Source organism: Macadamia integrifolia, chromosome 2 (genome assembly GCF_013358625.1).
Source record: "Macadamia integrifolia cultivar HAES 741 chromosome 2, SCU_Mint_v3, whole genome shotgun sequence".
NCBI lineage: Eukaryota > Viridiplantae > Streptophyta > Magnoliopsida > Proteales > Proteaceae > Macadamia > Macadamia integrifolia.
Genome location: NC_056558.1, coordinates 25285020 through 25298481, shown reverse-complemented (window position 1 = coordinate 25298481; position 13462 = coordinate 25285020). Strand labels below are relative to the sequence as shown.

At 38.8% G+C, this 13462-nt stretch overlaps 1 protein-coding gene across 1 annotated transcript in view; it reads left to right on the top strand.

Moving 5' to 3' along the window:
* Positions 1–1025: 1025 nt before the first annotated feature.
* LOC122064654 (pentatricopeptide repeat-containing protein At5g65560-like) overlaps positions 1026–13462 on the top strand; it is a gene marked incomplete at its 5' end in the record, with an annotated part of 18839 nt that continues 6402 nt past the window's right edge. The window contains 2 exons of the mRNA XM_042628412.1: positions 1026–4085; positions 4247–4351. Of these exons, the coding sequence (XP_042484346.1) occupies positions 1026–3890 (2865 nt within the window). The remainder of the gene's footprint in view (positions 4086–4246; positions 4352–13462) is intronic.

Below are 13462 nucleotides of genomic sequence, written 5' to 3'. Positions count from 1 at the left end.
GAATGCAATTTTTTATTTTTTAATGAAATCTAATACTAAATTTTTTTATGAATCCAATACTAATTAACTGGTTTTGGAATAATCTTCCGATATATTTTGAAGTGTTTCACTTTATCAAATGGGTCAATTTTTTAGTTCACGCCTCCACAGGAGGTGATGTTTTTAATTTAGCATATTAGCATCTATAATGATGCATAAAAGAACTGAAAATATGGTTAAAGGTCCATTTGTAAATAATGCTAATTTTCTAAATGAATGATAAAAGAAAACAGTTGCATCTTACACGGTCCCCCCTCAAAAAAAAAAAAAAAAGGATCAAATCCGTCCCAACAATTTCGGATCATTGCCCAAAACCCTAAAATTGGCTCCTAGGATCTGAAAACCCAACAATATGGCCCCAAAAGCCATAGAGTTGGCCGCTTCAAAATGCCCAAAACTAGGATCAACCATGATTGATTCAACCAATTGAAATCTGATTTTTGAAGTAACATTCCCATGCTAGAGTGAGAAATTAAACCAATGAGATGACGAAAGATAGAATCATTTAATGAGTCCACATTTTATCGAAGAAAAAGGTAAAGTGTCAATGTAAACCCTATGAATCATAATATGAGGGCGAGCGTGAAGAAATCCACACCGTGGGGATATTTTCCCTAATCTTGTTGGATAAAATAACCTCTCAATTTTTTCAGGGTAAGGCTGAATAACATTCGCCATGACTTTACATATGCGAGAGCCTTGTGCACAGGATACACCCTTATTGGTGTTCGACACAGGAGAAGATATTCCCTTTTCACCAAAGGGTAGTTGAAGGAAACTGGGTCCTAGGACAAAACAAATGGTACCGGGTACCGGGTACCGGGTACCTGGTACCTTGCTTGAGATGCTTTTCTTGCACCCTCTAGCTGCCCACGCTTCGAAAGCATTTAACGCAGCATCCGGTAGACGGCAATGGTGCATTGTAGGAGTTGGCATCATCAACAAGAGTTATTCTACCGTTGGACTTCGCCTCTCTCTAATTCCTTCGGCCGCCTTCATTGACTGCGTTTTCATTTGGCTATCGTCCTCTTCAAATTCGCTTGGATCTTCAATGGCTTACATCGACTGAAACTCATGAATGGTCGTCGCTCGAAATGGTAAAGCCCCTTAAGAACCCATCTCTAATTCATTCCCGGAAGCACTGTGCTTTATTTGGTTCTCACCAAAATTACAGATTTTCATCGAAACCAGACGTTTCTTCTGATTTTCGTTTATCATCTGGGCGAAAAGATTTCTCCCACCTAGTTTCTAAGGTTTGTGGGATCTTAAGTGGGCCTCAGTGGAGACGCAGCTCCGAACTTACATCTCTGAGCTCAGAACTCACACCCCATCACGTCTCCAGGATTCTCGATATTCACAAGGATTCAGAAACTGCAACGCAGTTTTTCTACTGGGTTTCTAAGAGACCCTTTTACAAACACAGCGTGGATTGTTTCATTGTGTTGTTAAATCGGCTTCTTCGTGACCAACTCTTTGCGCCCGCTGATCATGTAAGGATACTAATGATCAAGGCTTGTCGAAACGAGGAAGAAATCACAAGGGTGTTGGATTTTCTGAATGGGATCAGTGTAAAGGGATTCGCCTTTAGTTTGTATACCTACAATACGTTATTGATTCAGTTGGGTAAGTTTGAGATGGTAACCGCCGCTCAAAATGTGTATACACGGATGCTGAGCGGTGGGGTGGAACCTAGTCTATTGACATTCAATACCCTGATCAATATACTGTGTAAGAAGGGAAAGGTTCAAGAAGCTGAGGTCATTTTAAGTAGGATTTTTCAGTATGATTTGAAGCCTGATGTTTTCACCTACACATCTTTTATTCTTGGTTGTTGTAGGAACCATGATCTAGATTCAGCTTTCAGGTTTCTCGATCGTATGCTCAAGGAGGGCTGTGATCCAAACTCGGTGACATATTCTGTCTTGATTAATGCTCTATGCAATGAGGGGAGGATAGAAGAGGCACTGGACATGCTCAACGAAATGATTGAGAAAGGTGTTGAACCTACAGTATATACGTATACTGTCCCTATTAGTTCATTATGTAAGACTGGTCGTGCCAAGGAGGCCTGTGACCTGATGGCTGATATGAGGAAGAGGGGGTGCTACCCAAATGTGCAAACCTATACGGCTCTCATCAGTGCATTGTCTGAATCCGGTAAGCTTGAGGTGGCAATTGGATTATACCATAAGATGTTGAAAGATGGTCTGGGTCCAAATGCAGTTACTTATAATGCCTTGATAAATGAGTTGTGTGTGCAAGGAAGACATGAGTCGGCTCTCAAGATTTTTGTCTGGATGGAGAAACGTGGTGGCTTGCCAAACACTCAGACTTACAATGAAATTCTAAATGGGTTTTGTTCAATGAGTAAGATTGGGAATGCAATGCCTCTCTTCAATAAAATGTTGAAGGTCGGTCCCTCTCCAACACTAATAACATATAACACACTCATCAAAGGATACTGCAAGAAGGGTAAGCTGAACAATGCGATGAGAGTATTGGAAATTATGAAAGGGAATGGATTTGATCCAGATGAATGGACTTATACTGAGCTTGTTTCTGGATTTTGCAAAGGGGGCAAGTTGGATGTGGCTTCTAATCTTTTTAACAAAATGATGGAACGAGGTTTAAGGCCAAACCAGGTCAGCTATGGAGCTTTAATTGATGGCTACTCTAAGGAGGGAAAGGTGGACGTCGCTTTGTCCTTAATGGAGAGGATGGAGGAAAATGTTTGCAACCCTAATGTAGAAATATACAATGCCATAATTAATGGTTTGTCCAAAGAGAACAGGCTATCTGAAGCAGAGAAACTCTGTAACAGAATGGTTGACCAAGGACTGTTGCCGAATGTCATTACCTACTCAACTTTGATTGATGGGCTGTGTAGGAATGGTAGCACCCATCATGCATTTAAGATCATACAAGAAATGGAGAAGTGCAATTGCCCTCCAAATCTCTACACTTACAGTTCAGTAATTCATGGTTTGTGTCAAGAAGGCAATGCCATGGATGCAGAGGCTTTAGTAAAAGAAATAGAGGGAAAAGGGCTGGTTCTTGATGAGGTTTTATATACTTCTATCATTGATGGTTTTGTTAAGTTGGGTAGGCTAGTGCATGCATTCTCACTTGTACAGAGGATGATTAACATGGGCTGCAGACCCAACTACCGAACGTACAGTGTGTTGATCAAAGGGTTGCTTAGGGAACGCTATTTGCTTTCAGAGAATTGTGTGCACCAGGATGAAGCAGTTTATATGTGCAACTTGCATGAGAAGGATATGAGTTTTGAGGTGGTATCTGATCTTTTGATTAGGCTGTTAGAAAATGGATGTGAGCCTACCATTGATACCTACAGTACTCTTGTGATCGGTTTGTGTAAAGAAGGAAAGTATAATGTAGCAGATCAGCTGGTGACAAGCATGAAAGAAAAAGGCTTGTCTCCAAATAAAGAAATATATGGTTCTTTACTATTTGCTTGTTGTAAGAATTTGAATGTTGATCTTGCCCTAGAATTCTTTAATACGATGGTGTTCAATGGTTTTAAGCTGCATTTGGATATGTATAGAGAATTGCTTTGTGCTCTCTGCAAAGCAAGCAGGGTGGAAAAAGCTCAAGAAATTTTTGACGGTATACTTGAAGGACAGTGGAATCCGGATGAGATTGTTTGGACAGTCCTGATTGATGGGTTGCTGAAGGAGGGTGAGCCAGATGTGTGCATGAAGTTTCTTCACATTATGGAATCTAGGAATTTTCCTCCCAATTTCCAGACTTATGTTATCTTGGCCAGGGAAATCTCCATGGAAGATAAATCTATTGAAGCAGGTGGGATTGCTGATAAATTGAGAGTTTGAAAGTTATCATATTTTGTTGAGATGACCTTACTATGTGAGGTGTTGAAACTTGGCACATATCCGATGAAGGAGATCATCATCTGTTGATTGGCTGTAGTAATCTGATCATTGAGGGCTGCTTTTTTTTCCTCGCCCAAGAGACATGTACATTAATTTCTGAGATTAACCATTGTGTGGCTCCATCATTGATAGCTGGTGAGTTGGAATTCTTTGCACCCAAATATCATCTCTCTTTCTTCATTTTCATAATGTTTCAGCTCTAATGTTCCGATTCTTTTGTAATATGTTAGTTTTTTGCCAATGTAGGAAATCCATTACTCTAATTTTGATTTCTTTCATTTATACGTTTATTGCAGCATGAGAGATGTACATAATTTGTTTCTCTGAAGTTTGGTACTGGACTTGCTCAAATACTGGAAGGGGTACAAGGCGTGGGTATACTAAGAGAGGAACATGTTCAGGTAGCATAAAGAAATCTTAGTTCCATATACTGCTAAATTTAGTTTGTTTGTTTGTTTGTTTTATTTTCCTTCTAAACTTGACATGAACACATTCTTTCCCCTACAGTCAATCTTCCTCTTCTTTTCTTTGAGGAAACAATAATATTTATTTTGAGAAGTCGATGTCACCAAATATACCTTTCATATTTCTTCTTTCTTCCAGAAAACTGTCATATGAGCATGGTGCTGGATAAGGCCAAATCTTACCATTAATTACATATGGCTCATGGTGTTTTAATGTTGAGAAGAAACAATAGCTATGCTCTACTGTTAAATTATTGAGGATTTTTTTTTTCTTTGGGGGAGGGGGGGGAGTGGGTTTTGTTCACCCCATTGTTTGAGGAGTCAATCTTGGTAAGGCTTTCTAGAAGGGTGTGATAATAGGCTTTCAAGGCGCCTTGGTCACATTGGACACCTTGGTTGTCTACGCGAGTGCCAGGGTCACCTTGTTTTTTTTAGGACCAGTATTTAGCTTATCGGTCGGTTTTGTTCTGGACTATGTGCTAAGGGCCTTGCTCAGCCTGACCAAAACCTACCGAGACCAACCGATTGATGCCCCTGATATAAGGGCTGTAATACATTAGGTGGAAGCAATTAACTAAAATTTTTATTTTGTTTGAGTTGGCTCATGTGTGATTCCAGTTTTCTCTTCTCCACAATTCTTTCTTCTTCTCTTTCTCCTGCCTTTTTTTTTCTCTTCCAAAAAGAACACTTTCCATCAAGGTTATTGTTCAAGTTTACAGTCCCGAAACAGTTCAGACCTTTTCTTCTATTTCTTGCACCAGGCCTCCATTCTTAAAAAAAACTTTAAATCTTCTCCACAACCCTAGTTCACCTTCTATAACTCTTCACTTCCTTGTTTGTTCCCTCATCTATCATGCCAGAAATTTGCTATCTATTTGTTCCTATCCTTGAATGTAGTTCCATCATAATTCAGCCTCAGAAATCTTAAACTCTAGGCTGTCCTACATCCTTTCTATTCCAAGAAAGCTTGTTCTTTCGGAGCATAACTATCTTCGTTGTTTTTATCTTCATTTTTTGAATATGCTGGAGACAATACCTGATGCGGAGCACAATGCCATTGCAAGATTTGCAACAGTTTCAGGGGCCTTGTTGGGTACTTTGGTCCTTGGGCCCTAAAAAGGGTACCTCTTAGGGTTGAACTTTATGTTAGATCTGCATAAGTCATATAAGGTGTTCAAATAGTTAATTATAAGAATATCGAAGTTATGACCACTTAAATTTAGCTATGTTGCGGAGAGTTTTATAAGTACAAAGATGTAAGGATACTTTGAGGATTTTATTTCGTTTGGGGCTTCTTTGTGGATTTGATGATTAGTAGGTCTTTTTAGGTCCCCTTTTTTTTTTTTTTTTTCCTTAGAGAGGTTTTCTCCTTTTAATTTCAGGTCTATGTTGTAGGTTATGAGTTGGATTTGGGATAATGAATTAGAAAGTTTTAATTGTTATAAGACTGGTGCTGGACTATAACTATGCATACCCACACAAATTTGCAAAGAATGATGTGCTTTTTCTCTCAAAACTTACTGCTATTGCTCCTTGGAGTCACAATCCTATTTGAAGGGTGATTTCTAGGTATCTCCTTTCTTCTTCCCTTCTTTTTTATATTTTCTGTTTATCATTACAATTTCCTACTCCAACCACTGAACCAGCTGTCTTTAGCCATTATTGTCATCATCGATAAATTTTATTCAGACCCCATAGTTTGCTAATGTCAACCTAGCCACCCTGCCATCCGCTATCCGCCATCAACCCTTGCCTTGGAGATAGTTTTCTCCGTACAAGATTTATTCAGTTATTCTGGGCATTAAGACTAATTTAACTTCAGAAAAACTCCAATTCCATTAAGCTTAACCTACGTAATTCATTCACCATTCTTTTTACTTTTCTGTACCCCAATTTGAGTGTACCTATTGCGACTAAAACTCTCGCTTTTATGCAATCGACAATTGTTTCCTTTATTTTCTCTTGGTCAACCGGTGGCAGCATCAATTTCACTTTTTGTTGGATGGATATTATGAAGAACCCTAATTGTACATCAAATTGCGGGTATCCTGTTGCTGTCCTACATTTATTACTTCTGGCCCCCAAGGATGGTGCTGTCTTAAGGCTTAGGGTGATCCACCTGTTAAATCAAGAGCTTGTTGGCAAGTTGATGGAAATCGTGTAAATTAGTGTTGCAGATCATTCCAGGTGCTTGTTAATTTTTGGTTTGTGGGGCTTATAACAGGGACCTGGTTGATGTGATTTCTGAAGTAGCTCGTAGTGTCAATTAGTAGTATAGGGTGATGTAATTGATAGCAAAAATGTCGGTGAGTTTTCAGTAATTATTTTTTTGTCATTTCTTTATTTCGAGTAAATAATTAGTACTTAGATTAACAAAAGATTCAGTAGTTTGTTAGTTATTTAATTTCTCCTTACTTCTAAGGGGGAAAAAAATTTAGCAAATAATCAGAATTTATCTATGTATAACATTCTCAGTTGTTGGGTTACTACTTAACAGTGTTTTCTTTTTAATTATTTCATAAGCTGGATGACTTGTACAGGTTCTATATATGATGAGAGTCAGTGATTTGAGTCCATTATTCAGTGGGAGTTGGTCATAGTCATAGAACAGATCCCCCCCCCTCTCCCTAGTTTATGAATGGGCTGTGCCTACAATTTGGGTATGAGCTAAGATCTCACCCTCCTAAATCTCTCTCTCTCTCTCTCTCTCTCTCTCTCTCTCTCTCTCTCTCATGCTTATGAAGATGAACCCTTCAGCCTCTATTGATTCCTACTTCCTTGATATTAGAAGACTATCGTGAGAAGGAAGGAGGAGTCATGCGGGTTGCACAGACTCCTCCCTTGATGTTTTCCTAAACCAACTAGGAAAGTCCTAGTTCTACTAGGACTGATGTTAGTCTAGAAGTTAGTTATCCTAGTCCAACTAGGATTGGTTTAGCTAATTAGTTTTTTGTTATGTCTTTATGTTTCTAGTCCTACTAGGACTGCTGTCCTATTCATAGTTTACTTGGAATAGACATTGCTATATAATGAGAAGAAGAGGGCAGACTCAAATCAGCCGATTGGGACTCCCTTACCCAAAGTCGTGACTTTCTCTCTCTCTTTTCTTCTCTCTTATTTTACATGCTATCAGAGCTTGGTCTGATCTCTAAATAATAAAGAACAGCTCCTGTTATCAGCCTACAACTAAGTAACAGTCGAATCCCATTAGTGGCTGTTACTGGTTCTTCTTAAAAGAACCCGCGGTTCTCTAAGAGGGGGTGATTTCATCCCCTATTTTTCTGGTTTGAGTATGGATGATTGATTGACTGAAATCAATCATATGCTTCGAAGAATCTACTCAGATTACTGTTAGGAGTGATCTTTAGTTGGGGTTTTCTGGTTTGAAGATTGGATTACACACTATTGGAGAAATCGATTGGAGTTATCAGGGTTTTGGCTGCTTGCCATAATCGATTTTTCCCATATCTTCCAAGTGTGAACTCTGTTTGTAAATTCCTTTTGGGGTTTTCTTTAACATCATATCAAGAACATCCAGTCCAAAATTTAGCATTATTGGAGCATTGTACACCCAACCGCAGGTACCCTTCTGTTCTACCCAAGTTAGGGTTTTGAGATCTGAGTCGATTTCCCTTTGGTTGTTGATTTTATTGAAGTTTGTCTAAATATTTGGTTTGCTATCTTATCTTGATTGGTCAAATATATAAGATCAATCAATTGTGTGGTCTAACAAGGAGGTTAGATTGATTTTCTGGTTTATTGTTTTGTGATTTTTGTGCACTAATGGCTGACAAGGAAGGAAAGAATGTTGTCACTGAGGTGATATCCTCATCATCACATATGATTACAGAAAAGAAGCTTGCAGGAGCTGCCAATTTTCAATAGTGGAAGAAAATTGTGTAGTTTGTTTTGACTGGTCGAGATCAACAGGATCATCTAACAAAGGAGAAACCTGCTAATGACACTACATGGGATACAGTTGATGCATGTATTTTGGGACAGCTATTGAACTCAATGGATAACCTCCATAGTTGATGTTGTTACTCACATTGATACCGTGAATGAGTTATGGGACTATTTGAATGTTCTGTATTCTGGATAGATTTACCTCTCTCGCATCTATGAGCTTTCTCGGGATTTTTATTGGACTGATGGGAAGGGTCGGCCTCTAACTCAATACTTTGCTGATTTCAAGAGAATGTATGAAGAGCTAAATTCTCTACTCCCTATTAGTAGTGATGTGAGGAAGATGCAAAACCAGCGGGAGCAACTTGCAGTTATGGGCTTTTTAGGAGGTCATGGGCTTTTTAGGAGGTCTTGGAACATAATATGACTCTGTTCGTTCTCAGATTCTTGGAGGTGACAAGGTGGCATCTCTTGCAGATACCTTTTCCCGAGTCCTACGGGTATCTTGAGAGAATTCTCATGATTCCGCTCCAGTAGAAAACTCTGCACTTGCAGCACAGAGCAATAATCGTAGAACTTCATGTGGTATAGGTAATGGTGGTAATAAGGGACAATTCACTGGGAACTCCTCAGATAGTTCAGGGGCAGTATGCACATGCCACCATTGTGGTAAACCAGGACACATCCAACGCTTTTGTTGAAAACTTCATGGCAAACCTCCTCAAAAGCAGTTTTCCAATTCAGCTACAGTTGATGAATTTTCTTAGCCTGGACAATCTGAGGGTAAGATGGTCAAAATGACCGATGAAGAATTTGCACGGTACAATTAGTTTTAGACACAAACACCTCAGTCTTCCACTGCTACTCTTGTTCAAAAAGGTAATGCCCATTTCATGTCTCTCTTCTTCTCACCCCTGGATAATTGATTCAGGTGATCGGATCACATGTCTGGTATTTCAGGTATATTTTCTTCTTTTTAAGAATCCTCTGCTAATGTCACATTGGCCAATGGCTTAATTGCTAAGGTTAATGGTATTGGCACTGTTTGTCTTAATTCCTCCTTATCATTATCATATGTTCTTTATTTGCCACAATTACCATTTAACCTTTTGTCTGTAAGCTAGTTCACACAAGCTTACAATTGTTCTATAACCTTTTCTTCCGACTCATGTGTTTTTCAGGATCTTACGACGAAGAAGATGCTTGGTAGAGGTCGTAGAGTTGGGGGACTATATCTTTTTTAAGACAATTCACCTTCCATAGCATGTTCAGGTACTCTGACTGATGGAGGGCTGGTAGGGGTAGGGAAGAATCCTTGAGGGGAACTCAGACTTGCTGGGGAGGGGAAAATCGCACTAAGAAAGGGGGGGAGAAAGGAGAATCACTCACACACACTCGCAGGCTTCACAAACACTCACTCAATTCATATCTTCTTTAATCTAACTTGTCTATTGGTTACAACCAATTTAAAGGAAAATAAAAGACATAAAATAGAAACTCAATTGAAATAAGAAATTACCCTAAATAAGGAAACAAATTGCAAATCGACTCTCTAAATCCTAAGTGTACCTAAATTGCTAAAATAAAGTGAATAAAATAAAATCAAAGGCAATCTTCCTAAATAAAGTAAATTTCTAAAATCCTACTGGACCAAGGACTCAATATGGGTCTGGCTCATCTCTGGTTGGATACCCAGATGGGTATGGGTCGCTCCACCAGTGCGTATCTGCATCAATTCCCCCGATGTTGAGAAAAATCGTCCACGAGTTTTGTAGAATGGAAGGATCAACACAAATCGGTTAACATCCATCCTTGCCTGTATGAAGTCACCATCGAAGCCAAGATCGAATGATATGAAATCCACGACATGGAGTTCATTGATGAAGTAGTGACTCGGGAAAATAAAATCGATCGGTTCACTAAAGAGATTAACCGATTTAAAATCTTCCACAAGTGGATCTTCAACTTCCAATGACGCTATCTCATCTTCTACCTCTGGTGATTCATCTTCTGGTTCGTCTACCTGTTGTTCAACGGCTGAGATCACATGGTTGAAGGTAGAGTGTGTTATGGATTTGAAATCCGTGCAAAGTTGTTGCATCTCATTGAGCTTCTCTTGTACTAGTTGCATTTGTTGACAAATATCTAATAAAAGGTAGAGATCCATCGGTCAGGTTTTGCTATTCAGAATCACTATGGACCCACTATGACAAGGGAACACTTAAAGGCAAAAGGGTTAATGGCAAGAGAGTAACTAAATGGAAGATTAGGACAATGGAAGAATGGTAAAAATATGAAAGTTCTTTAGGGAGTGGCAATCTTATAAATATAGATGTGTTACTTTTTTTTTTTTGGGAAAACTTCCTGATTACCCATGTTTGGGTTTCACAGTACTAAATTACCCAGTTACTGTTTGTGTTTACAGAACTACCCAAAACAGTTACTCCACTCAACTGACAATTTGTTTTGCCATTTTTAACCCCCAACGACCTCCAGCTCCCCCATTGTTCGATCATCTTCTCTGCATCTACCCGCCCCCCTCCTGCAACCCTGTCGCTCCCTTGCTCCCGCCTCCTGTTCTTGTTGGAAATTGAAGCTTCTCATCTCAAGCAACAATCGCCGCTGCCCTCTCTTTTTTCCATCCGATTACTTCGATTTTTGTCTCTGTCTTTTTTTTATTTATTAACAAGATTTTAATTTATGAATCTCTCTTACGAAAATCGAGAAAAGCAGAGTAGTGGCTGGGGTTAGAGCTGTTAGAACCATTTGTTCCATCCTATTGTCTTATCTTCTTCTTGCTCCTCTCTCTCCATTGAAAGCCTCACTTTGCTTCACCAGTCCCAAAACCCTAAGAAAATCCTAGCTTCAACTCTTCTCTTTTAAGAGGAGAAGAAGAAAGGATGAATTACTCTCGTCTCATTCTTTTTCTTCTTCTTCCCTCTTGTCGCTTGCTCCTCTCCCAGTTTCAGTTCATAAACCCTCTTCCACTCACAGAACTTTGTTGTGTTGCATCTTCAGTCGAGCTTCAAGCAATAACAATTCGGTATTGGATGTACTCTAGGCAAGCATGGAATGAGAGGATACTAGCAGGCGGCAGTGCAGGACTGCATAGCTGGGGTGGGGTGGTGCAGGGAAGGGAGGGAAGCTGTAGGGTTGGGCGGAGTGGTTTTCGAGAAGGGTGATCTGAGAAGGGGGAGGTGGAGGGTTGTTGGGGGTAAAAATGGTAAAATATATATTTGGTTGGGTGAAGATTACTGTTTTGGGTAATTTAGTAACTCCAAACCTGATTTGATGTATTTTTGTTAACTCAAACATAAATTGGGTGATTTTGTAAAATGAAACCCAAAAGTGGGTAATCATGTAATTTTCCCTTTTTTTTTTTAGCTGAAATATAGAAGTGGTATTTGAGATCCAATAAGTAACGTATCCAAGGATTAAAGTATCGGTATCGATTGCCGTATCGGTCGGTCAAAATTAAGATACGTATCGGAGGGTATCATATCGTATCGGAGATACGCTAAGATACGCTAAAGATAAGCACATAAATGGATAGGGAACACATTTTTATACACTTTTGTATAAAAAAATAGTTAAAAAAAGCTATATATAACATGGAGAATGCATAAATACTTAAGTAGAGGGTATCGTATTGATAGACAAATAGATTGAGTTGAAAATGTTCAAAATGATGAGGTTTGAGTTTCTTACAGTTTTTTCTTTTCTCATTGCCATTGCCACTGTGATGAGTGCCGTGAAGAGTGTCGTGGTGGTTCAAATCCTTGGCTAGGATCTTCTTCTTCAATAGGAGCAACTACGATGATATTCTGCACTTGTCGAATATAGGCACAATATTTACCCCAGTCAAAATATTTATGGTAGTGGGTCTCCCATTCATTGTAGAAAAATTAAATTTTTTTTATAGAAGTTGTAGATTAAATGTTTTTAAAGAACATATAAAAAATCAATAAAGTGTGGACCAATATATTTGAGTAGATCTGAGAAATAAATAAAAAATTGAAACCCTCACTTTTTTGGGGAAAAAATGTGGGTTTCATTTGAAATCATGTATTTAGTAATTATAAGTTATGACATTATTTTTAAGAGTTGAATGAACTAAATTTTCTAAAAAAAAATATTTTTTTTTGGGGATTTTTTTTAAAAATTAATTTCGGAATAAAAAAATTAAAAATATATATTTTTTTGAGAAAAATCAAAAATTTCCATGGAAGTTGTAGAACACTTGTTTTTACATAACATATAAAAAATCTAGAAAACTGTTGGTGAGAGTGTAAAGTGTTTGTTTCAAACAACAAAAAATTCACACTTAAGTAGCCGTATCGTACTGATACAGTACGATACGGCTCGATACTGCACTATACCTTCAATACGTACCGATACTCTCGGGAATTTTCAGATTTTCAAAAGTTCGTATCGTAGAGTATCGTACGTATTGGTACCGATACGGTACGACACGATACGTACGATACGCCGATACACAAAAAGAGGCCCAAAATTCCACGTAGCGTATCGGTATGTATCGTGTCGATGCCTACCGATACGGCACGATACGCACCGATACTTAAAACCATGAACGTATCTAAGGGGAGGGCTAAAATTGGAAGTTAGAAAGAAACATGGGAAGAAAGGAAAAAATGAAAAAGATAGGGGTATTTATGGGATAAGGGAAAAAAATTTAAAGAAAAGGGCAATCTCTCTCGACCAGTAAGGTAAGTTTCCTTATTCTGTAGAACCCAGGAAACCAGAGAACGTGGAGTTCGACTAGGAGGCCTTCAGCGCATGGCAAGAGTAGAAAGATGATGTTGCTGTGAGCAAATCTGCAGCCATGGTGTTGATGGGTGAGTGGCGACTTGGACGGAGACCTGGATGCGAGAAGTCGTCCTGCTGTAGGTAGGCAACGAACAAGAGAAGGCCAGGTTCTCGTCTTCTTGCTTCTTCTCTCCTCTTCTCTTCTCTTCTTTTTTTTCTTCTGCTGCGTCTTCTACATTTTTTTTTTCCTGATCTTCCTATTCTTTTATCTTTTTTTTTCCTGCTACTTTTCTTCTTTTGGATTATGATTCTATCTTCTTCGTCTTTTTTTTTCTTCTTCTTTGTCGTTGTTGGCAGAACCTAGGGACAACGATC